The following is a 23168-nucleotide window of genomic DNA, read 5'->3' on the forward strand; positions in this document are numbered from 1 at the left end:
GCGGGAGGATTCGCATGTGAATCCATGCCAGACCCATGCTGGAGAACAACAGTTACAGGTAAGTAACTTGTTCCTTCTCCAGCATGGGGTCTGGCATGGATTCACATGCTCATGAATAAAGAATACATAGCAGTACACACATGCACAACCACGGGAGGTGGCAAAGGCTCAACATTAAGCATTACATCAAACTCAACATTAAGCATCTTACCTCCTCACCAGGCTCACCTCAGGCGAACAGGTTGCGCAGCACTGCTTGGCCGACCCTGGACTCCTCCCTGGAATCCCGATCGACGCAGTAGAATTTCGTGAAGGTGTGCGTCGACCTCCACGTAGCAGCCCTACATATGTCCAGCAGGGGCACACCAGAAAGGAACGCCGTGGTAGCTGCGATCGCTCTGGTGGAATGGGCTCTCGGACGGCCAGGCAGCGGTCGGTTTGCCAACCGATGACAGTACATGATACAGCCGGAGAGCCATCTGGAAATGGAAGCCTTCGATAGAGCCTTCCCCTGATTGACAGGTCGAAAGTTCACAAAGAGTTGTGACGTCTTCCGAAAACACTTTGTGCGGTCCACGTAGAACTTCAGCGTTCTAGCCACATCCAGCGAGTGCAAAGTCCTCTCAGCCGGCGACGAAGGCGACGGGAAGAACACAGGCAACACACCAAGGGTTCGTTGAGATGGAAGTCCGACGGTACCTTGGGCATGAAGGAGGGGTGCGTCCTGAGCACTACCCTCGTGTCGTGAAAAGTCAAGTACGGGGCCTTGCAGGAAAGGGCCTGGATCTCTCCCACCCGTCGTGCGGAGGTGATGGCCACAAGAAACGCTGTTTTCCACGACAGAAACTTCAACGGGGCCGAGTGCAGAGGCTCGAACGGAGGTCCCATGAGCTTGGTCAGCACCACGTTGAGCTCCCACGCCGGGGCCGGAGCCTTCACCGGCGGGAACGATCTGAACAGTCCCTTCATGAACTCTTTCACCAGACGATGAGACCACAAGGACGTCCGCCCCGTGGTTCTGGTGTATCGGGAGATCGCAGCAAGATGAATCTTGATGGACGCCTGTGCCAGTCCAGCTTTGGCCAGCGTCAGCAGGTACGGCAGTACCTGGGGAGCCGTAATCCGTAGAGGGTTAATCTTCTGTGCGTGGCACCAGACAGAGAACCTCTTCCATTTGTGCCCATAGCATTTAAGAGTCGAGGACGCCCTGGCCTTTGCAAGAACCTCTCTGCAGTCGGCCGGTATGTCGTATCCTCCAAACTCTAGCGCTGCAGGAACCAGGCCTGCAAGTTCAGCGATTTCGGGTCGTGGTGGAGGATGGCGCCTCCTTCCCTGGAGAGTAGATCCGCGTCCACCGGCAGCTTGATTGGCAGGGACGCTGACAAGTCCAGAAGGTCCGGGAACCATATCTGCCTCGGCCACGCAGGTGCGACGAGGATCATCCTGCACCGTGACCTCTTGAGCTGGTTGACGAGCCGGATTAGCAGTGGCAAAGGAGGGAACGCGTAGAGGAACAGGCCCTCCCAGGGGAACGAGAAAGCATCGCCCATGCTCCTCGCCTGGGGAAACCTGCTGGCGAACCTCCGGCACTTGGAGTTCGTCGCCGTCGCGAACAGGTCGATCTGGGGTGTGCCCACCGTCGGAAGAGGCGATCCACTAGATCCTGCCGTAGTTCCCACTCGTGGCACGAGCGCAGCTCCCTGCTGAGTGAGTCGGCGATGGTGTTTTTTATCCCTGCCAGATGAAATGGCACCAGAAACATCCTTTGGGCGACGGCCCAATGCCACAGGTCCTGCGCCTCCTTGGACAGTGCTGGGGACCTGGTTCCGCCCTGTTTCCTGATGTAAAACATGGTGGTGGTGTTGTCGGTGAAGATCCTCACCACCTTGCCCTTGAGGGACGGAAGGAAGGACCTGAGGGCCCAGAACACTGCACGGAGCTCCAGGACATTGATATGGAGGGACTTCTCCGTCGGGAGCCAAAGGCCTCTCGCGTGCAGATTTTCGGTGTGCGCGCCCCACCCTTCCAGGGAGGCATCCGTGGTCACTGGCTCCTGGTGGTCTGGAAGTCCATGCCCGCCGTCAGATGCGCGCGGGTGCCCCACCACCGGACCGCTCGGCGGAAACTCTCGTCGAGTGTGATCCTCTCCTCGAAGCCGCCCGTCGTTTGGATCCAGCGCGCGTCCAGGAACTCCTGCAACGGGCGCATCCGGAGCCTGCACATGGGAATGAGGTAGATGCAAGAAGACATCATTCCGAGGAGGGACTTGATGGACCTCACCTTGGCCGCGTCGGAAACCAACATCCGCTGTACCTTGCCCAGGATGGACCTGGTCCTTTCCTCCGACGGGGAGGCCAGAAGGGACACTGTGTCGAGCTTCGCTCCCAGAAACAGTGCGTTTTGCGCGGGTACCAGGTGGGACTTGGCGTAGTTCACGGAGAATCCCAGGTCCGTGAGAAGTTGGACGGTCCTTGCCGTGTGCTCCACGGCGAGCTCCCTCGTCTTGGCTCGGATGAGCCAGTCGTCCAGGTAGGGGTAGACGTGGAGTAGTGACGCCCTTGGACCACAAACCTGAGGAATTTTCGGTGCCCCTTTAGGATGGGAATATGGAAGTAGGCATCCTCCAAATCCAACGACGACAGGAAGTCTCCTTCCTCCAGCTGACCAGGACGTGCTGGAGGGTGACCATCCGGAACTTCTGCGCCTTTATGAACTTGTTCAGACGTCGCAGGTCTAGGATGGGGCGCCATCCTCCCGTCTTCTTCTTCACGAGGAAGTATCTCGAGTAAACTCCGGAGCCCCGAAGCCTCTTTGGGACGAGTTCGATGGCGCCCTTCCTGGGCATCGCCCTTACCTCCAGGAGAAGCTGAGGGACGTGAAGCTCTTTCCTGGCCACGGGGGGGACGCGCGGGCACCTTCTTTGAAACTCGAGCGCGTGGCCCCGGGCTAAGGCGTCCAGCACCCAACGGTCGGTGGAGATGAACTCCCACACGCTGACGAAGCTCGCCAGCCGGCCTCCCACCGGGGTGCTTCGGTGGGGGCCCGACCCCACGGCCGGTTCAATCCTGTTTCGACGAGGCTTTGCCGCCTTGACCTCCTTGGCGACGACGGCGTGGTCCGCCAGACTTGCCTCGTCCCCTGTAGGCCTCCTGAGACGACGAGCGGGCCGCTTGACGGTAGGTGGAGAAACCGCCGCCGGAACCTTTGGAGGCGCCCTTGCCTCCGCTGCTCCGAAAGGGCGTCCGTCGTTGCTGCAGAACCCCCAGGGCCCGGGCCGTCTCAGTGTCCGCTTTAATGGCCTGAAGGGAATGGTCCACTGTTTTCCCAAACAGCTTGTTCCCATCGAACGGCATGTCCAGGACTCTGGTCTGTACGTCTTGACGGAAGTCCGTAGCCTTGAGCCATCCACGCCGCCTAAGGCACACGCCGTTGCCCAACTGGCGAAACCCACTGTCGGCGATGTCCGTCGCAATAGTGATGGCGTGGTCCGACGCCACCTCACCTTCCTGTAGGATCTCCAGGGCATCCGCCCTCTTGTCGTCCGGTAGGAAGTCCAGCAGGGGAGCCAGTTTGTACCATAGCTCCCTGTCGTAGCGGGCCACGATAGCCAAGGCGTTGGCCGCTTTAATCGTCGTCGCTGCAGACGAGATGACCCTGCGTCCCATAGCGTCCAATTTCTTTCCCTCGCCGTCCGGTGGGGAAGTCTATGTGGAGGTCGCACCCCCCCCGCTTTCTTCCTGGCCGCCGCGGAGACGACGGAGTCCGGGGTAGGCTGCGCCCGGAGGCACAGGGGGGCCGCGTCCGGGACCCGGTACTTCTTCTCGTACCGGTCTCTTCTAGCTGGCGTCGTGGAAGGGTTCTTGAGGAGGGCGAGGCCCTCATCCCAAATGTCGTCCAGTAGAGGCACCGCGAGGACCGTCTTCCTCTTGGCCTCGCGCCGTTGATAAAGGAATCCTTCCTTTTTCTTCTCCTCAGGGCAGAGTTGGAAAAGCTCGGATGCCCTGGCGATCATGGAGTGGAACGATCCAATCTCGTCGGGCGGAGAAGCCCTGGTGGGAGGTGACGACGGTAGATCCTCGTCGTATACCTCATCGTCCGTACCCGTCACTGCCGTGTCAGTCCCCGTATCATCCCCTCGGGTGGACGGGGAGGAGGGCTGGACGGGGCGCGACGGCTGAAAAGGAGGTGGAGGGTGAATCCTTTTCTTGGGCGGGGGAACACCAGAAGGTCCCGGTTCAGGATCCCCCGACGGGAGAGGTTCCTCCGTCGGCAACGGCAGTCTCGTCCTTATCTCTGAGCATAAGGACTGTATAGCCAACAAAATGGCCGCCGAGTTGTCTTGCGGCGCTGGCAGAGGGGAATCCGACGGGCGATCAGGGGCCCCGTCGGCACCCTCGACGATGTCGTTGTCACCTGCGTCGGGATCCATCCCGACGGGCCGGTCTTCTTCCACGCCAAGGCCGTGGCTTAAGACCTCGATCAGCTCTTCCTCCGAGGTTGAAGCCGAATCTACGACGACGCCCTGCCCCCCCTTTTTCTTCCCCGCCGGGGATTTCACGGGGGTCCCATCGATGGGCACAAAAGAGGACTCCCTCCGAGGTGGCAGGGAGACTCTGAGCCCCGAGGTCGCCACCACTGGTGTAGCCTCCACAGGCTGAGCCAGGGCCGCCGCAACAGTTTCGATAGAGGGCTTGGCCGGATGGATTAAGGCCTTCACCACCTTAGGTGCGCTCACCGCCTTATCCTTGAGGGGGGGGGAACGCTGCCTCGCTCCCCCTCCGATGGGGCCTTAGAGCTCGACCGGGGCCTCTCCAGGAGCTTCGCTGGGTGCTCGCCCTTCCTCTTACCCGACCCAGAGCGTTGGCTCGTGGCTGAAGGTGCCGGGGAGGGTGCGCCCTGCCTGGCGCCCGTAGAGCCCGACCGTTCGGCGCTCCCGGTGCCAGCGGACTCGCGGTGCTTGGCCTTGTGTTGGACCCCCGTCGCCGGGGCGTCCTCAAAGGTCTTAGAAGACCACTCGGATTTCTTCCTCCTCTTCTCGCCCGACGGGCTCTTCCCTTCCAGCCAGTTGGCGAGACGTTGATGGCGGTCCTTCATGGTCCGCTCCGACATATTGCCGCAAAACGCACAGTCCTTCTCCACGTGCGTCTTGTCCTCATGTAAGCCGTAGAGACAAAAGGAGTGTTCGTCCTCCTTAAAGACGTTCTGCAGCTGGCATCCAGGGCAGACCCTTAACAGCTTTCCGGGCGTCGAGCTTCCCTTCTCCTGGGCCATGTCCGGGCCTGAGAAACTTCTGGAGTCCTCCAAAAGCGTAGCTCGACGAAATCTTCACCCTTGAGGGGCGCAGACGAATCCGACACGGGTCCCCGTTGATCGGATGGAGAGTCGGTGGAGCTTGAGGCTCTTTTGACCGAAAAAACGAAGTTTTTGAGAAAAAACGTGAAAAAATAGCACTAACGCTCGAGAGCAATAGCACGAGGATCCCAACACATGAACGTGCGGTAAAAATCTGAAGATGGCTGCCAGAGGCGGTGCTTAGGTAGAGGGCAGTCATTGGCTGTGGTCAGTATGACGCAGAGACCAGTGATTGGTTATTACTACGAAAGACAGATCAGAAACGAAACTGATACTGGTTTTTTTCTTTACCGAGGATTCCCAGCCTGACGACGGGGAATATTCATGAGCATGTGAATCCATGCCAGACCCCATGCTGGAGAATAACAAAATGAAATAGCCTGCTGCCGAAGGTCTATGAGTCGGCAGAAAGAGGCCCTGGACATAGCTCACCAAACGTAAATAAGTTGGTGATAAATACCACATATAGCTTGCTGTCGTAGATAAGTCAGTGAGAACAGCCCATGGTGGCACTCCAATTGGAAACGTGGTGTTTCTGAAATGCAAGCCTGAGGTCTCTCTAGTGATCACACGAACAAACTAAACAAACATAAGGGGTTCTGGATATGGTGGTCACATATATAAAACAAAGGATTTATGCTCACCCATAAATACCACCAATAACGCATACCAACATAATGTATACCACTAAATGTATCAGTGTGCTGAAATAATGTATGTATACTATAGTACTATATACCAAATCTAATCTGAATGCAAAGAGTGATTATTACTGAATTATTTTCATTTTGGCGGTAAGAAAATACCGCTAGGCCCCAGTTCTATACAAAATACCCAACATATTTATGGTGCGTTGGCCGGGAATCATATCCACGATGGCGGCGTCACCAGACTTCAGGTGCTTGGGGTTCTCTTCCAGTTTCTTGCCAGATCGTCTGTCGATCTTTTCCTTCAGTTCCGCGAACTTGCAGGCAATGTGGGCGGTGTGGCAATCCAGCACTGGCGCATACCCTTGGCTGATCTGGCCAGGGTGGTTAAGGATAATGACCTGGGCAGTGAAGCTCCCGGCTTCCATGGGTGGGGGGGTCGCTCTTGCTGTCACCAGTCACGTTCCCTCTTCGGATATCCTTCACCGACACGTTCTTTACGTTGAAGCCAACATTGTCACCAGGGAGAGCCTCCACCACAGCCTCGTGGTGCATCTCCACAGACTTCACTTCAGTAGTGACGTTACTGGGGGCAAAGGTGACCACCATGCCAGCCTTGATACCAGTTTCCACTCGGCCCACGGGCACTGTGCCAATACCTCCTATCTTGTAGACATCCTGCAGAGGCAGACGCAGAGGCTTGTCGGTGGGGCGGACCAGGGGGATGATCGAGTCCAGAGCTTCCAGCAGGGTAATTCCATAGGTATTTCCCTCCTTACGCTCAACCTTCCAGCCCTTGAACCAGGTCATGTTGGTGCTGGGCTCCAGCAGTTTGTCTCCGTGCCAGCCAGAGATTGGCACGAAGGCCACGGTGGCGGGGTTGTAGCTGATTTTCTTGATGTAGGTGCTGACTTCCTTGGTGATTTCCTCGTATCTCTTCTGGCTGTAGGGGGGCTCGGTGGAATCCATCTTGTTGACGCCAATGATGAGCTGTTTCACCCCTAGGGTGTAGGCCAGGAGGGCATGCTCATGGGTCTGGCCGTTCTTGGAGATGCCGGCTTCAAACTCTCCCACGCCACCAGCCACGATCAGCACAGCACAGTCAGCCTGGGAGGTGCTAGTGATCATGTTCTTGATGAAATCCCTGTACTTGGCAGTCTCGAATTTCCAGAGGGAGATGTCGATGGTGATGCCACGCTCCCGTTCTGCCTTCAGCTTGTCCAACACCCAGGCGTATTTAAAGGATCCTTTGCCCATCTCGGCCACCTCCTTCTCGAACTTCTCGTTGGTCCTCTTGTCGATGCCCCCGCACTTGTAGATCAGGTGGCCGGTGGTCGTGGACTTGCCGGAGTCCACATGGCCGATGACCACAATGTTGATGTGGGTCTTTTCCTTTCCCATTGCGGCGGCGGCGGTCAGTGCTGGGGTCTCCCGGGTCGGGCTGCATCGCTCTCAGGTCTCGGATGCGCCGCCGGCGGATGTGCAGAATGAAAATGCATTTAATATTGAATGTTGTTTTATGTATGCTTCTTCTCTATAACCTGTGCTTAATTTCAGAAGGTCGAAAGAAAAAGGGCGAAATATTTTACAAGGCGTGTTTTATTTTGGCAAAAGGGTGAAATTAGTATTGTGCTATATACTTAATCCGTTTCTTTTCTATTTGATTTAGAATATTAACATATTTGTACCGGAGGTCACGGGAGACGATGGAGTCCTGGAGCCCACGTGGACAGATTCCGGAAAAGCCACGAAGGGGGGCGAAGACCAAGGCTGCAAACCGATCAGCATTGAAGATGACACCAACAATATGGTTAATGATGATGACATTCGGAGGGATCTTAAAAAATTCAGAAGCACAGGTTGTCATTGAACCTGGACCAGCATCTGGTATCGCCGTAGAAGAGGCACCAGGATTCATAATGAGTGATGGAAGGATGATTTTCCAAAATATCTACATACCATTGAATACAGGGATTTTGAACGAAAAACATTTGAACAATACCGGAATTAAGATTGAACAGACTAAAGAGTGGCTGGAAATAAGAAAAGAGCACTCTAAGCAGTCAATAAGAGATATATTGATGCAAATGGAGAAAACATTTGTGAATCCAGCAGACATTAAGAAGAGGAGAGGAGAGGAAAGAGGCGCCGTGATGCCGGCGATCTCATTGGTAATGTCTATAGTTGGAGCCATAATAGGTACCACGATATCAACAGCCAATGCCATTTCAGTAGGGACACTAAGCACTAAAGCACAACAACTGAGTGTTGACCTAGAAATAATACAAAAAACATTAGATGGAATCAGAGGGGGATTGGATGAACAAGTAAGGTTCATAAATGAAACTGCGATCATATTGAATGAACAGGCGGATGTGATGCAACGAGCAACTAAGTTAATTATTAAGCATGACAAAACACTCTGAGATTTTGAATATAATGAGTCCTGTGGATAGACTATTGATAAATTATATGAGAGAAGTTCAAGCTGCAATTTCACAATTGATTCAAGGACGTATACCATTGTATTTTGTTTCACAGGATATTATTCATAAAATGATAGAAAGGTTGACCAGGAGGGAGATTGATGTGCTACAAGTAAAAATTGCATTTGAAATACCCAACAGGACTAAAGCTGATGAAAGCTTAGAAAAACTACAGACCTCAAAAGCGGCAGCTAAATCTCTTAGCGCCTCCATCCGACAGCCTCATCAGAAACCTTATTTGGGCTCATCTTCTTGGAGAGGTCGTTCTTTTCGATACTACTCCTCTTTTGGTAGAGGAAGAGGACAGGCAATTCAAAGAGGCAAGAGAAATGTCGCTCATGGTGGAAGAGGAAAAATTGCAAAGCCAGCCTCAGGAACGGCATCTTTGCCCTCAGCTGCTCCTGCAGCTGCCTCAAAATCACTCTGAGGCCTTATCAAACAAAACCCTGGTGGGAGGCAGAATCTCAGCATCTGAAAGAATGGCGGGGCATTACTTCAGATGCTTGCGCACTGGAGACAGTAGCTCAAGGTTACTGCCTTCCTTTCATAAAAAGGCCTCGGACCATCCACCGGGAACCAGCTCTGTCACAATTCCAGATCCGCTCCTGTTGCAGGAAATTTTAACCCTGCTAGAGAAAGGTGCAATAGAACAGGTACCTGTAGTGGAGAGGAACAAGAGTTGGTACTCCCCCTACTTTCTCATTCCAAAGAAGGACGGAGGATTGAGACCCATCTTGGACTTAAGAAACATGAACAAGTTCCTCAGGAAGGACATGGTCAAGATGGTAACCCTTTCTCAGATCCTTCAGGCTCTCCAACTCCAAGACTGGTGGGTATCATGGGACCTTCAGGATGCTTACTTTCATGTGCCAATCCATCTCAAGCACAGAAAGTACCTGAGGTTGGCGGTTCTCACTTTGTTTAGAGCTCTGCCATTCACCCGAGGGTTTTCACCAAACTGATGGCAGTTGTGGCAGCGAGCCTCTGGAGAGAGGGGGGGGGGAGAATTCACGTCCCCCCTACCTGGACCTGGACGATTGGTTGATCAGAGCACATTCTCCTGAACAAGTACAGTAACATCTGTCGATCACTTGTCACTTCCTTCACAAACTGGGCTTCTCCCTCAATTTCAAGAAGTCTCATGATACCATCCCAACAGCTCCAGTTTATCGGAGCTCGGGCAAAGCCTCGCCTCCCGAGGTGAGAGCTCTCCACATTCTGCAGATGGTAAAGTTCCGGAATGCCCAGCATCTGCCGGACTTCGATTTTCTGAGGTTGCTCGGCCCCATGGCATTCTGCATTTTATGGTGCCAGACGCCATATTGAGAATGAGATCCCTTCAATGGGCCCTCAGCACTCAGTGGTCCCAGTTCTCGGGGAGTATGTCAGATCTTCTGCAAGTCCCGAGCGCAGTTGCTCAGGATCTACTATGGTGGGCTTGCAACAACAACATCCTCAAGGAAGAATCTTTTTGGCAACCATGGCCGGAGATAACAGTAGTAACAGACGCCTCACTCATGGGGTGGGGGCCCACACCAACAATCTGACAATCAGCGGCCGTTGGTCTCCATCGGAGTCCAAACTACACATCAACCTATTGGAGCAGAGGGCAATCAGACTAGCACTGAAGGCCTTCCTGCCCTCCGTTCAGGGAAAGAATGTCCTGATAATGACGGACAACACAGTGGCCATGTACTACCTCAACAAGAGAGGAGGCGTAGGGTCACTACCACTGTGCAGAGAGGCAATGCAGCTCTGGTTCTGGGCAATACGAGAAGGAATCTATTGGCAGTTCATCTAGCCGGAGAGCAGAACACGGCGGCAGACATTCTCACCAGGCAGAGCACAGTCTCCCACGAGTGGGAGCTAGCTCAGGATGTCCTTCTGGAGATCTTTGCCCTTTGGGGAACCCCTCAAGTGGATCTGTTCACGACCATGGCAAACCGGAAGTGCAAGCAGTACTGCTCAAGGGAATTTCCTCAGAGAGGAGCTCTAGGAGATGCGTTTGTGGTGGACTTGAAGTTTCCACTTCTGTACGTGTTTCCTCCAGTCCCTGTGATTCCTCAAGTTATCAGGCGGTTGAGAAAGTTCAGTAAAACCATTGCCCCGGATTGGGCCAGGAGGACGTGGTACCCGGACCTTCTGGACATGTCCATCTGCCCTCCAAAACATCTTCCACAAAGAGAGGATCTTCTCTCGCAAGAGGAAGGTCGAGTTCTCCATCCAGGGATCAAGACACTCAACCTTCACGCATGGTTTCTGAGAGGTTGAGATACAAGGATTGGGATCTTCCGGATGACGTAATGGAGATTTTGCTTTCGGCCAGAAGGCCAGCAAAAAATCCTTGTACCGGTGTCGTTGGAACAAAATCAGTAACTGGTGCAAATATAAGGATGAGGACCCTTTTCAATGTGTAGCCCAATGGTACTCTCTTTCCTATTCCATCTAGCCAATCTGGGGCTCCAGTTCTGAACAATTAAAGGATATCTTGCAGCGCTGTCCATTTTCAAGCGCTCCTCGGAAGACTTTTCTACTTCAAAATTCCATTGATAATTCAATTGCTGAAAGGGCTAACTAACGTATACCCTCCAGTCCCTTTTCATGTCCCAATTTGGGATTTAAATCTAGTACTTACGTTTCTAACTTTTATACCTTTCGAGCCTCTGCACTCCTGTCCCTTGAGGCTTCTAACATTGAAGACTGTCCTTCTTGTGGCCTTATCAGCCCACATGGTTAGTGAACTACAGGCTGTCATGTAAACCTCCCTATACTACTTTTTACATGGACAAAATGCTTCTTAAGGTTAATTCATCTTTCTTACCAAAAGTAGTTTCTGACTTCCACTTGTCACAAGAAATCATATTACCAACATTCTATCCTCCTCCTCATTTGAGCAAAGAAAAGGAGAGACTGCATAGACTGGACCCAAAAAGGGCTCTATTCAAGAATGTCAAAATTTCGTCAAGATGACCAACTTTTTGTGGGTTATACAGGTCATAAATTAGGATTAGCAGTGACAAATACTATATCCCGCTGGATCATTCTGGCTATAATTGAGTGCTACAGATTGGCGGGAAAAGACCCACCGGATGGGCTGCAAGCCCATTCCACTAAGGGGATGGCTACTTCTGCGGCTCTGAAGAGGGGAATCCCTGCAGCAGATATTTGTTCAGCTGCAACATGGGCATCAATGCATACCTTCATCAAGCATTACTGCTTAGATGCCTCTTCCTCCAATGAGGGTTTATTTGCCAAAGAGGCACTTCATTCAATCCATGAGAACAATAACTAGTACTCCCACCTCCAAAATTACCACTGCTATGGGAATCTATCTTAAAATGAGTAGTACGTGGGAGGAGGCAATCCATTCGAAGAACAGGTTACTTACCAACTGTAAAGTTGGTTCGACTGGATGTTCCGCCCACGTATTCCTCATTGGCCCTCCCATCCTACCCCGCAGTACAGTTTCCATTACTTACACTTTCCGCTCACAAAGAGTCTATCAGTCATGAGGCACGCATGGGTGTTCCTCGAATAATTCCTCGAAAAAACAGAACTGAAGCCTACGGGTGCAGCACAAGCTATTTATACTGATGGTGACGTCGACACAGTACGGAGCCCGTCGAGGGACATCAACGCCACAACCTTGTGCACAGCGCCGTCTGCCAAGAATTGTTTTTCCGAAGCAGTGAAGCTGGTAGGATACGAATATCATAAGATGAGGAATATGTGAGAGGAACATCCAGTCGAAAGAACGTTACAGTTGGTAACTTGTTCATCTGAGGCAGTACAGAAGGTCCACTCTTAGTATAAGGCTGTAGCACCTGAGAATGTGGTAACATGGAGAGAGCAGCCAGGCTCATTTTAGGAGGGAGAGAGGGCTATAGCTTGTGTTGGGAAGGGGTAAACCCAACCTGACCCAACCCACCCCCCAGGCGCTTTAAGGTGAGGCGAGCCCCATTGAAAGAGCTGTGCTAGACCAGGGGGGCATCTCAAGAATCCCCACACGATTATAATATCATATGCAATTCAGATATGTAGACGTAGTGTAGGCATGCAAGTTAACGCCATTTTGTAAGCCATAACTAATACATAGGGCCTGCATGGCTACTGATTAGCTAGCGCATTAAAGGCTGGCCGCGAGCATGAAGGGGAAATCTGACCTGGCGCAAGCAATGGTGAGAGGCAGCGCAGCAAGCCGCCTCAGAAATCTTCTTTGCTCCAAAGTTGTTGCCAATAGGTTTGTTTTAGAAAGAATGCGCCCTGCATGGCCGCAAGACGATACTAGACACCTTGGTGTGGTTGATATCACTGACGGGCCAGAGCAGGCCTCCCGACTCCCACGCAGCCAACCACGAGTTATAGCCCCTACAACTGCCCCAGCCGGAGACACCTGCATTCCAAGATACTAGGTGACCCCAGACCACCAACCATAAACCAACTAGCCATAAAGATCCGAGAACCTTATTTCATAATGAAAAGGTTTGTAATGCGAGGTACAGGGCGGGATAAATTATAGTGCAAAGCTAGGTTGGATGCCTTGGGTGCGAATGATGCGATCGAGAAAGAGTGAAGGATGTGCGTGTAAGTTTGACCTTAAGACTCCCCCTGTGCCAGTCCCAGAGCCTGCCAGGTGCACTGTATAATTATAGAGTAGATTTGTTGCCTATTCGACCTTGTTTCCCTGGAGATGAGCCCAAAAGACCCCACGTGATGGAAGACGGACGGACTGGGCTGGGACCAAAGACCTGGCCAGCCATGAATAGGATCGCACCAACATGTAGGTTTGCACTATGTGTAATGACGTAATCTATGACGCTGTGTCTCCTTATAAGATTCTGCTTGTAACCAGGAAGAACGTTCCGTAGCAGCAGAGTTCTTTGCTGATGCACCTATCTTTGTGTGGAATAAATACCAAATTGAGACTGGTTTCCTTTCAGGCAAGGTGAAAGACAAAGGGCTGCAGAGTTGTGGATACCTCCCTCACTTCCTGCCTTCTCAGACACTATGGAGCCTGGGAGTGGAATACAAAGAATTCCAGCTGAAGACAAAACTTCCACTGAGGTCGTTCCTGCCTAGAATGGCCGGGGAAAACCTCAATCTACACAACCAAATGAGAAATGGCAAAAAAGGAGCCCATCGTTTTTAGGAAAATGATGGCCCTTCTGTGGATTGCAGAGGCTGATTTAACAGCCTGCGAGTAATTACACTAACAGGTCACCATGGCAAAACCACTGCCACCAGCCACTCAAGTAAACTTGCAATTGTAACAAATGCTACAGGTAAGTAAGCAATTGTATCCCCCTCCAGCACAACACACAGTGGGGTGTGCTGGCTCACTATATAAAATGTAAATGGTTAGAAAATACCTCTTTACCCCTTGGTAACAGTAGTTCACCCAACTACATTTAAGAGAAATTAATAGGGGACCCAAAGGGGCAAACCAGCCCAAACCCAAAAGGTATAGGAAACTATAACTCCAACCATACACTATGGAGAGACATAAAAAGGTCACCCATAGAAAGAGGAAAAGACTAGGTGAGAGGGGGAAAAAGATTCCCCTTCACCTAGGGAGAAAGGAAAATAACCACCAAGTACAAGCAAATATTTCTGGGCTTGACACAGGTCAGGAAGATTTTTAATGTTTGCTAGTTAGGTGCTTATACAATAGGAAATGCTGTTTTCAATCGCCCACAGGGCAGGGAGGGAGAAGCAGTGGGAAAACATTACCACCACCATATAAGAGCATGGGGGAGGGGCAGGAAGAGGAAAACAGGACAAACCTACTATCCCTTGTGAGTATTCAGAACGTGTAAGTGCAGCAAGGAAGAAGGCAGGGCTCAGTGCTGTGGAGTCTGAGCTCACGGCTGAGCCACAGATGAAGTGCTAGGAATGTTGAGTGCTACACTGCCAGGAGCTGCAAGGGCTATAAGTGTGAGCCACCAGGGCGGAGGGTGGAAGTGCAGATAGACAGGGGCTGGGGCGATTGGGTGTGGGAGGTCAGGGCCCCGAGGATGCATAAGAGCCCAGGACACCAATCGCAGAAACTGTGAGATTAGCAGGGGAGAGAAGAAGGGAAGGAGGAGGTAAAGAGGAGTGTCTTAAGGAGAAAACTGGAATTCAAGAAATATGACAAATATGAACATTTTACCTAACACTGGATATGGGAAAATCTAGGCCACATTGCTGTATTTCAGGAGGGACAAAATGCTAGTCCACAGAAACCTAAATCAATTAACTAGACTCTAGACAAAAAACTCCAGCTCTGGTGCATCCAGCCTGCCTGTCCTATATAGTTAAACTCTACTCTTCAGCTTTATATGTGGGAATTGTGTGAGAGAAAGTGAAAACCTGCATGTAATGAAAAAAGCATTTCGTAGGGAGATTTGCAGTCAAGATGTCATACCAGTGCTCACATTAACTGCCACGTGGACAGTTTACCTGTCAAAAGTGTACAATAAATTAAACACGTCCCTATGTGGTGCTTATTTTCTAAATGGTAGTGGGCCAGCGCAGAGCTTCCTGTGGTTCACTGCATGGGTTAAGATAGATAAATTATGAAAATGGGGCAGTGTCCCATCTAGCCAGATGCTTGTGACGCTACTAGCCATTGTTTTACGAAGTATTACTCACCAGGTGCCCTTGTTACTGCTGTTCGTCGTTGCTTGAACTAGGTGTGCGGCTACGCATTTGACTTCGTAGCTGTTCTATTAGTTCTGGATTTTGTTGTTGCATCTGCTGAGCAAACTGCTGGCCCCTGAAAAAAGGTGCACAACAAAGCTTTACCATATATTAACAATTTATTGTCAAAGTACATAAACTGCTTCACTTCCAACCCCTTCAGAATACCAGTGCATGTTTCTAACATGCTCAAATCAGCATAATGGAAAAATGACTCTGAAGGTATCCAGTCTCATCAGAATACTATTCAAGTGAAAACACAACCACCCAGCTTGATTGTCTTCCGAAACCAGGCCCACTGGTAGAATCTCATGCTATTTGTCGAATGCCAAGTGTGGTTAATAAAATGGTTTATCATCTCAGAGGTGTGTAGCAGGTGTGAGTGTAGGGACGAGGGTAGAGTGGAAGGCGCATGTGTACATGTGCAGGGGGAGTGGTGGGGCACGCTACTCTACGGTAATGAAGACTATCAGGCTGGACAAGGCTTGCTTATGGAAGACTATGAAAGATCACCATGATGCAACAATTGAGATGAGCATTGAGTGTGAACCAATGCAGGGTCTGCAGGCATAAGGATGAAGAACCAAGGACTCTGGCTACATCAAGACCTCATCTTGGCAGAGAGCAGCAGGCAAGCCCTACAATGGGGATGCACTGCAAGATTCACAGCCCCAGGTTGAGTGATATCTGAGCAAAGGAGCCATCTCCACTCTGAATGAGGTGCGCTGGTTACAGGACCACAACCCATCAGAGCTCCAGCATGATCTCTGAAGCAGGTCTCAACCATTTAGGCCCGCATTTTTCAGGGAGGGAGGCACAGAGAAACTTTCCTCCTGTTGCGGAAAGGTCATAGCTGTGCCTTGTAAACAGCCTGGACAATGGTTGCCCAAATAGTAGTCTTCCAGCGTCTCACTGCGGCAAATTATCCTTCAAATTTTTGACTCCGATGGTGGACTACCAGAATGGCTGTAGATCCCCCTCATGATCTACACATACCTAGGCCATGGGGACCTTATTCCACCTATCGGAGAGCCTGCAACATGCAAAGTTTAGGTGGATGGCCAGTCATGGACAGCCAGTTCAGGTACACAGTTTCGAGAACGGGTTTAGTATGTGTTGGGGCGGTCTAGTGTCTCTTGCCCAGTCCAAACCAGTTATCACCCTCCCCACAAAAACACAGACACAGGGCATGCCAGAGCCCATGAAGAGAATTACCATATCTAGTCCTTTCCTAACTCTACCCTGGGGGAAGTCTGCCAACAAAGCCAAAATGTCAGGCCTTAAAAAGCGTTATTAGATATTTTGGCCACATTAGTGTAACCTAAATTCCAGTTACCTTGCACAAATCATCTGGTATATTGGAATGTGATACTTGTGACTGTTTACTTTATGACTTGTTACGTACTCGCTACCAATGTTGCCCTTTATGACCTTTACAGAGCTCCATTAGTCCAAAGCTAGGTTTCTGCCATGAACGTTTTATTTTTAAAGAAAAAAATAATGTATTGGCAACCTGGCTACTGTGCAGAAGAAAAGGGCGACAGGAGTACATCTTAAAAGTCACAAACAAGGTACCACTTCAACTAGCCTACCTGGGCTACACTTAAAATGGAGAAAATGGAAAATAAGCTTCTCCTGCATTACTGTGCATAAGGGAGTCCATAGTGCTGTAGCACATACTAAAGGGGAACTTGGTCTCCTTCCGCCGGCCACCAACAAGAGCAGCAAAAACAAAATGAGTTACAAGAGTGAGGTTAAAAAGGCCTCCCTCACAAACAAAAAGAATCCAATCACAAAAACACACAGAAGATCTGCTAGGATACCCGTTGTAAGATATGGGAAAACTGCAAAAAGAAAAATATTTACCAACAACTCCCATGCACGTTTCCATCCACTGTTTCTTCCTTCTCAACCACTATTGCTCACCTCTGCCTTCACATATCAATTTCATCAGTAACCACTACTACTCTCAAACCTGTTTATGAAAACTAAAATCTTACGTCCCACTTGAGCCATGACGGTTAAATACCTCCAACGCTTCCCTATTTTCATCTGTAAAGCTTTTCTTCCTTTATTTATTGTCTCACTGATTACTGGCATTGGCCCTACTACCTTTAAACTTACAATCATACCCACTCTGCTGACCACTCAACTCTTCTACCCCTGCAAACATCCAACCTATTCCACTCATTACAATCCCTGCTAAACATCTTGGGTGCACCGCCACAGCTGAGCTGCAGCTTTTGTTGAGTCTAGTTATGAAAAACGCCTTTCAGATTAAGCCTGCGCAGGCCATGTGACAAAAAAACCTTATGGCCACTCTTGCTGGTGTTAAACATGAGGATGGCAGCCAACTTGGGAGGCGTCACTGGTTTGGTTACGCTTGACCATTTATGATATGGCATTTATAAACGCGCCTATACACAAGTGTTTCAAGGCGCGACGAGGCAAGGGTGGGGAACAAAGGGAGGACAGACAGCGATCCTACTAGGCCAGATCAGAGGGTGTCCAGGCAGCCAGTGCAGTTCCAGTTACAACTGGGAGGTCAGCAGAGGAAGGGAGGAGAAAAAGCAGAAGCAAAGAGAAAGGTTTTGAGGAGCTTCCGGAACCGGAAATGGTTCTCCTCAAGTTTGAGGGAGGCTGTTCCAGAGGGAGGCCCCAGCCGAGGAAAGAGATCTCCCACCAACTAGTTGCTTGGAGAAGCGACTGACCCTGTGGGAGTTGGAGGCGGATGAGCGAAGAGCTCGAGAAGGGAGGTATTTAGGAAGAGAGAGTTGAATGTATTGAGGCCCCAGAACTTAATCTTCGCAGCCACTGGAATCCAGTGCAGAGATTTCCGTCCTGGAGAGATACAATCCCTGGGCTTGAGGCCAAGGACAAGTGTTGCAGTCCTGTTCTGGATGAGCTGCAGTGGGCGGAGAGTACAAGCAGGTAGATTTAGAAAGAGGCTGTTGCAATAGTTCAGCCTAGAGAGGACCAGAGCTCTGGAGACAGTGAGCTTCTGGGGGAAGAAGAGGAAAGGAAGAATACCTCTGAGGAGGTGCAGCTGGTACTGTGACTTCTTAGGGGAGGTCAAAGATGCGAGGAGAGCGTGGAGTCGAAGATGACCAAGGCTTTTAGCCTTGCATGTGGGAGGCCGATGAGGAGAATCTCAGTCTTACTAGCATTAAGGCAGAGGTCATTGGCGGCACACATTTTATGCACTATACAAGTACCTTTAACATAACATCTGTGACTAGGAAACAACACACTTTCCTGGGTCTCGTCCTTACTGTCAGGCCCTTCTCAACCAATTTCTATTCACCGTTTCACTTCCTCCTACCACACATCCACTTACGGTATCCCCGTGGGTACTTCCGTTTCCCTTATACTTTTAAACCCAACAAATTGAAGGCCTGATCGCGTGCTTCCTGTTGACCATTTGCAAATGGCGATGACATCTAGCTCCTTGTCTGGCTCGAAGAGAACGAGGGTGCCACTGCCTCTCAGTTTGCTTATACACGACTGCCATTTTATTGGAAAGGGCAGAAACTACCTCATGCTTAACTCGCACAAAACTGAAGTGACCTTCTTGGGCGACTCCTAGCTTATGGAATACTCAGTTCTCGGTGCCCCATCCTGCTATTTGCCTCTGATCAAAAAGCCCTGGTATTAATAAAGTGGACCAATGCTTTTCTCCCTTTTCACTGGATAAGCCAGCTTTCCTTCTCTTGCTGGTACTGCCTGAACTTGCTGTGTCAGATAGTCCCCTACCTTTTCTCATCTGTCTGAATCCCTGCTATCACATCTCTCAATCCAGCCTGGACCATTCAAACTCCCATTTGTTTTTTCCATCAAACTGCCCATTTAAGTAATCTTCAAATCCTACAGAATTTGGCAGCCTGCCTCATCTTTGGCCTCAGCCATCTGATTCATGCCGGAGAACATCACTCCTTAATCCCTCATCCACGTCTTCCCATTTGAGCCAAATGCTTCTCATCAACCCCAGATAATGCCTTGCTTGCATAGGGACGACCGATATCTCCATCCTGGCCCTGTGCCACTGGAACTCTCCTTCACCCAAACCCGAAAATGTGCCTACATTCCACCTATGCTGCCTTGAAGTGCAGTTTGAAATCTGCCTCTTTCATAAAGCCTTTCACGGTAAGCCCGTCCCTGCTCCCCCCTCCCCACATCAGCTTCTAGTGTCAAGAAGCTGCACTATGGTATATAAGCATCCTTTAAATAGTGGACAAGATTTTCCTTTTTGCTTTCCTCCCATAGGCTTCTAAAAGACCACCATTTCTTTTAGCTTGATTTAGACTGCTGACTTGGCATTCTTACGGGGAAACTGATCGATTCATAAGACTATCAGTACTGAGAGACTGTCTCTGAATTTCTTGTATTGATACAATTGCACACATCACCTTAGACTGAAGTGTGGTTAGGATAATTTGTATCCATATATCTTGTTCTGAAATTACTTTTTGGTTACTTTTACAATGTGCCAAAGAACTGGATGCAGCAGTTTCTACCATTTTTGAAACTTTTTACTCATACACTTTGGTATTTACCGCAAATGGCTACTAAGGGTGACTAGCACCCTAAGATGGCCACACCATGGCATTCCGCTGGTCCTTTGGCATTCCTTCCTAACTTCTCAGGTCAGGAAATGTCATATGGAAAGCTATTAAATGATATGATGCAATGAGTCATTTATAACGCACCTGTACACAAGTGTTGCTAGGCGTGACAAACAATGAAGGGAAGACCAAGGGAGGACAAAACAAACAATCTTACTAAGCCTTGTTTCATTCAGATTATGCAAGTGCAATAACGCAAAGTGCAGGGGACAGGGACATTCTCAGGCAAAGGGGCAGTTGTCTGTGAGCCCAGATGTGATGGCTGGGACAGTCTGGGTCACTGATTCATGATTGGACACTGGCAGCCGGAATGGTGGAGATCCTTAAAAACGGTGGGCTTGGGCAAGCTCCCAGCCCAAATCTTGGATTAAAGGAGACTCCTGCTGCCAATTGACAGATCATTGTTGGAGCCAAGTCCTCTCTGAAGAACAGCAGCTAGTGGCAGCAGAAGACGACCCCTGCAGCTGACCAGCACCAACTCCAGAGAAGTCCAGATGAAGCCCTCTTCTGCCCGATCTCAAGAAGACCCATGTCAGTACTTTTATTGGGCCAGTGGGAACAACCAGTCTTAACCCCTGTTCGAGGATCAGTGCCTTTAGCAGTTCCTTAGACCAACCGGTGGACTGACCAGCACTCGCCTGGGCTACCTCACTGCAGCGGTCGCTGTTCTGAATGTGCTAGGTAGAATTCTCAGAAATGTGCCAATTCCCTTCTACCTTAGAGATTCCCAGCACTATTGCTGGTGTTTAGGACTTTTAATTTCTAACCTGGAGAGAGCGAGACCTTTTTCCCCACTCATGTATTTTTCTGTGATTTGGACTCGGTTTCTTTTGACTTTGGAGTCTGACAAACTCCATGGGCATCTTTACATTGTGACACAAAGCAACTTTGGTGCAGCGACACAGGGAATTCTTAGATTTCCCAAAGGTTTAAATACCTTCTCTTGGTGAAACTACTATTTCCAAGAGCAGTGAAGTGAAATTGACTTTACTTACATTTTGTAACTTTCTAGACCCAGCACACACTATATTACCATAGGGTGCTGGAGGGTTTACTTAGTATCCCCTTTGTCTAGTTTCTCAGGTAACATTTGTATGTTACCCTTTCTACAATTAATGGCTGGTGGCATGTTTTACTTTTTACTACCATTGTGTGTTTTTACCGCAGGCTGATATATCAGCTGCAGTCATCGATTTTGTAAAAATGGCACTGGTCTTGTTTTTTGCCATTTCTTCCTGCAAAGTTCCTTCTTGAGATTTACTCTGCGGGCCAAACCAGGATTGGTCCCTTTGTTCGTTTTGTCTTTGGCGGGATTCATGAGTGAAGCCCGCCTCTGGCTCCAGCATGTCTGGTGCACGCAGGCAGTGAGGGAGGTGCCCAAAACTCCCTGTGCTTAATCACCTTGGTTACAGGAATGCACCCAAAGGTGACTGGCCGGCTGTCCTTGACGGACAGCCACCCTTCTGTGTGATTGACAGCTAGGCTGGAATGAATGGGAGAAACCTGCATAAAAGGCGAGGCTTTTTGGCTTGGAAGGCAGAGTCGACCACTAGACAAAGGAATCCGAAGAAGCACTTGGAAGAGACGCCTGCTGCAACTCCAGGACCGATGGTTTGTCCGGTGAAGCCCTGCTGCTATGCTGAAGCTCCAAATTTGTTTCGACTAGAGAAGCCCTTCAAGGACGACTTCTCCCCTGGGGTTGGTGGGACCAATCAACCCCAAAGTGAACTCGTCTGTACATCCTCTCAGAGATGGCTGTACTTCCACTGCTGCTGGAACCGAAGTGCCAGGGAGAGGAAAACCAGATCGAGTGAATCGCTTTTAAGTTCAGACCCGAGCCTCAGGAAGGTCCTACGGACTCCCGTGAAGCAGGACTGACCAAGCCTGAGCCACCTCACAGTGCTGGACCCCTGATGTGAGGAAAGTCTAGAGTGGTATCCAAGAGACCGCAGTGGTGCTATTTGCTGAGACGCAAGGAGCTGAAACCGCGAAGTGCCGCTGAATTGAAGTTTGACCTTTGCTACCGCCGACCTTCCCACTGTGTCGTAGAAGTCCTCTCTCTTGTCCCACAACTGAGGCACAGGGACAGGATCTGCAGAGTCGCACAGGAACAGAAGCCAGCCGGGACCATTTATTCTAACCAAAGGTACTGTAACCCTAAGAGGACTTACCTCTTGTTGTGTAGCCTTACTTGTTCTCATTTGACACTTGTATTGGTTGCCATTGCAGAGTTGCTTGCAGCTTTCCCCTCACAAGCCTCAAAGCATGTGGCCTTTCAAGTGAATCTTATTTCGACAAACTTTTCTAAAAACATTGTGCAAGACTTACCTGCAAAGAAGATCTTCAGCTCCCCCAGACTTTAATCAACTAACATTGATTGTCCTGGTTCCCTGAGAGACTCTACTACCTCCGACTTTGTGCTTTTGCCTTTCCTCCAGGAAAGGGTTAACTTACTTTGCATTGGAGGGTTTAAAAAGTACTTACCAGTTTATGAATTTGTTAACCTTTGTTTTATTCCCCTATCTAAACCAGTGATAAATCAATGTCCACAGCGTCCTAGTAATTTAAATCAGCGGAGGTTGTAAGGAAGTGTCTGTGTGCCACCCCTAATGGGTTTAATCTGAGTTAGAGAAAAGGTGTGTTTTGAAGTATATTATAATTGTTACATATTTTGCTCCCTTCTGAAGGCTTATATAACTGACTGTTAAATAAATTAATATTTGTTTAATCAAGAAACCTTGCGTGTAAGTGTTTATTTGAATATCTGTCACTGTGAAAAACTGTTAGAACCTTACAGCTCACATTGACCCCTCTTGAGATAAGCCTGGCTGCTCAGCCACACTACCAACATGTGCAGTACAGACTTATACCAAAGGTTGGGTTTCCCATTGCCAGGAGGACACGGTTGCTGTAGTCTCCCAAAGGGTACTGCACACAATCTTGCCTGAGTGCAACCTTGGAACTTGGAAGATCTTCAACTTGTGTAACAGGACAACTGCACCTGCATTTTCAGCCTTCTTTCATGAACAGAAGCAGTGCTGGACCTTACTTTTGGACTCCTAATCATAACCACTGGCACCGTCTACCTACTTGTGAAATGCATCTTTGCAACTGTCGACTTTGAGTAACAAGGCCCTCAAACCATTTTAGGGTTCGACTTTATAGCGAAGGAAGCACTGCATGGTTATTCTACAGTGTCTTTCCAAGTACTTACCTGTGTTGCACTAGTTATTGAATCAAATGATTTCCTATATCTCCTCATTTATTTAAAAATGTGTTTATTGGCGTTTAATATAGGTGATGCAGAGTTCGTTATGCAACCAGGCAATGTGCAGTATAAAAATAAAATAAAGAAAAACAAAACAAAACCAAACTCTCCG

The 23168-nt window shown here is 49.8% G+C and overlaps 1 protein-coding gene and 1 pseudogene across 7 annotated transcripts in view; both read right to left on the reverse strand.

Moving 5' to 3' along the window:
• SGTA (small glutamine rich tetratricopeptide repeat co-chaperone alpha) overlaps positions 1-23168 on the reverse strand; it is a 728086-nt gene that overhangs the window by 91982 nt on the left and 612936 nt on the right. For all 7 annotated transcript variants that reach the window (XM_069646646.1, XM_069646641.1, XM_069646636.1 and 4 more), the window contains one exon: positions 15119-15242. In XM_069646646.1, coding sequence (XP_069502747.1) covers positions 15131-15242 — 112 coding nt within the window. In that variant the 3' untranslated portion in view covers positions 15119-15130. The remainder of the gene's footprint in view (positions 1-15118; positions 15243-23168) is intronic.
• On the reverse strand, positions 6161-7480 carry LOC138475760 (elongation factor 1-alpha, oocyte form-like; annotated as a pseudogene).

Source organism: Ambystoma mexicanum, chromosome 1p, assembly GCF_040938575.1.
Source record: "Ambystoma mexicanum isolate Mex_15411 chromosome 1p, UKY_AmexF1_1, whole genome shotgun sequence".
Classification (NCBI taxonomy): Eukaryota; Metazoa; Chordata; class Amphibia; order Caudata; family Ambystomatidae; genus Ambystoma; species Ambystoma mexicanum.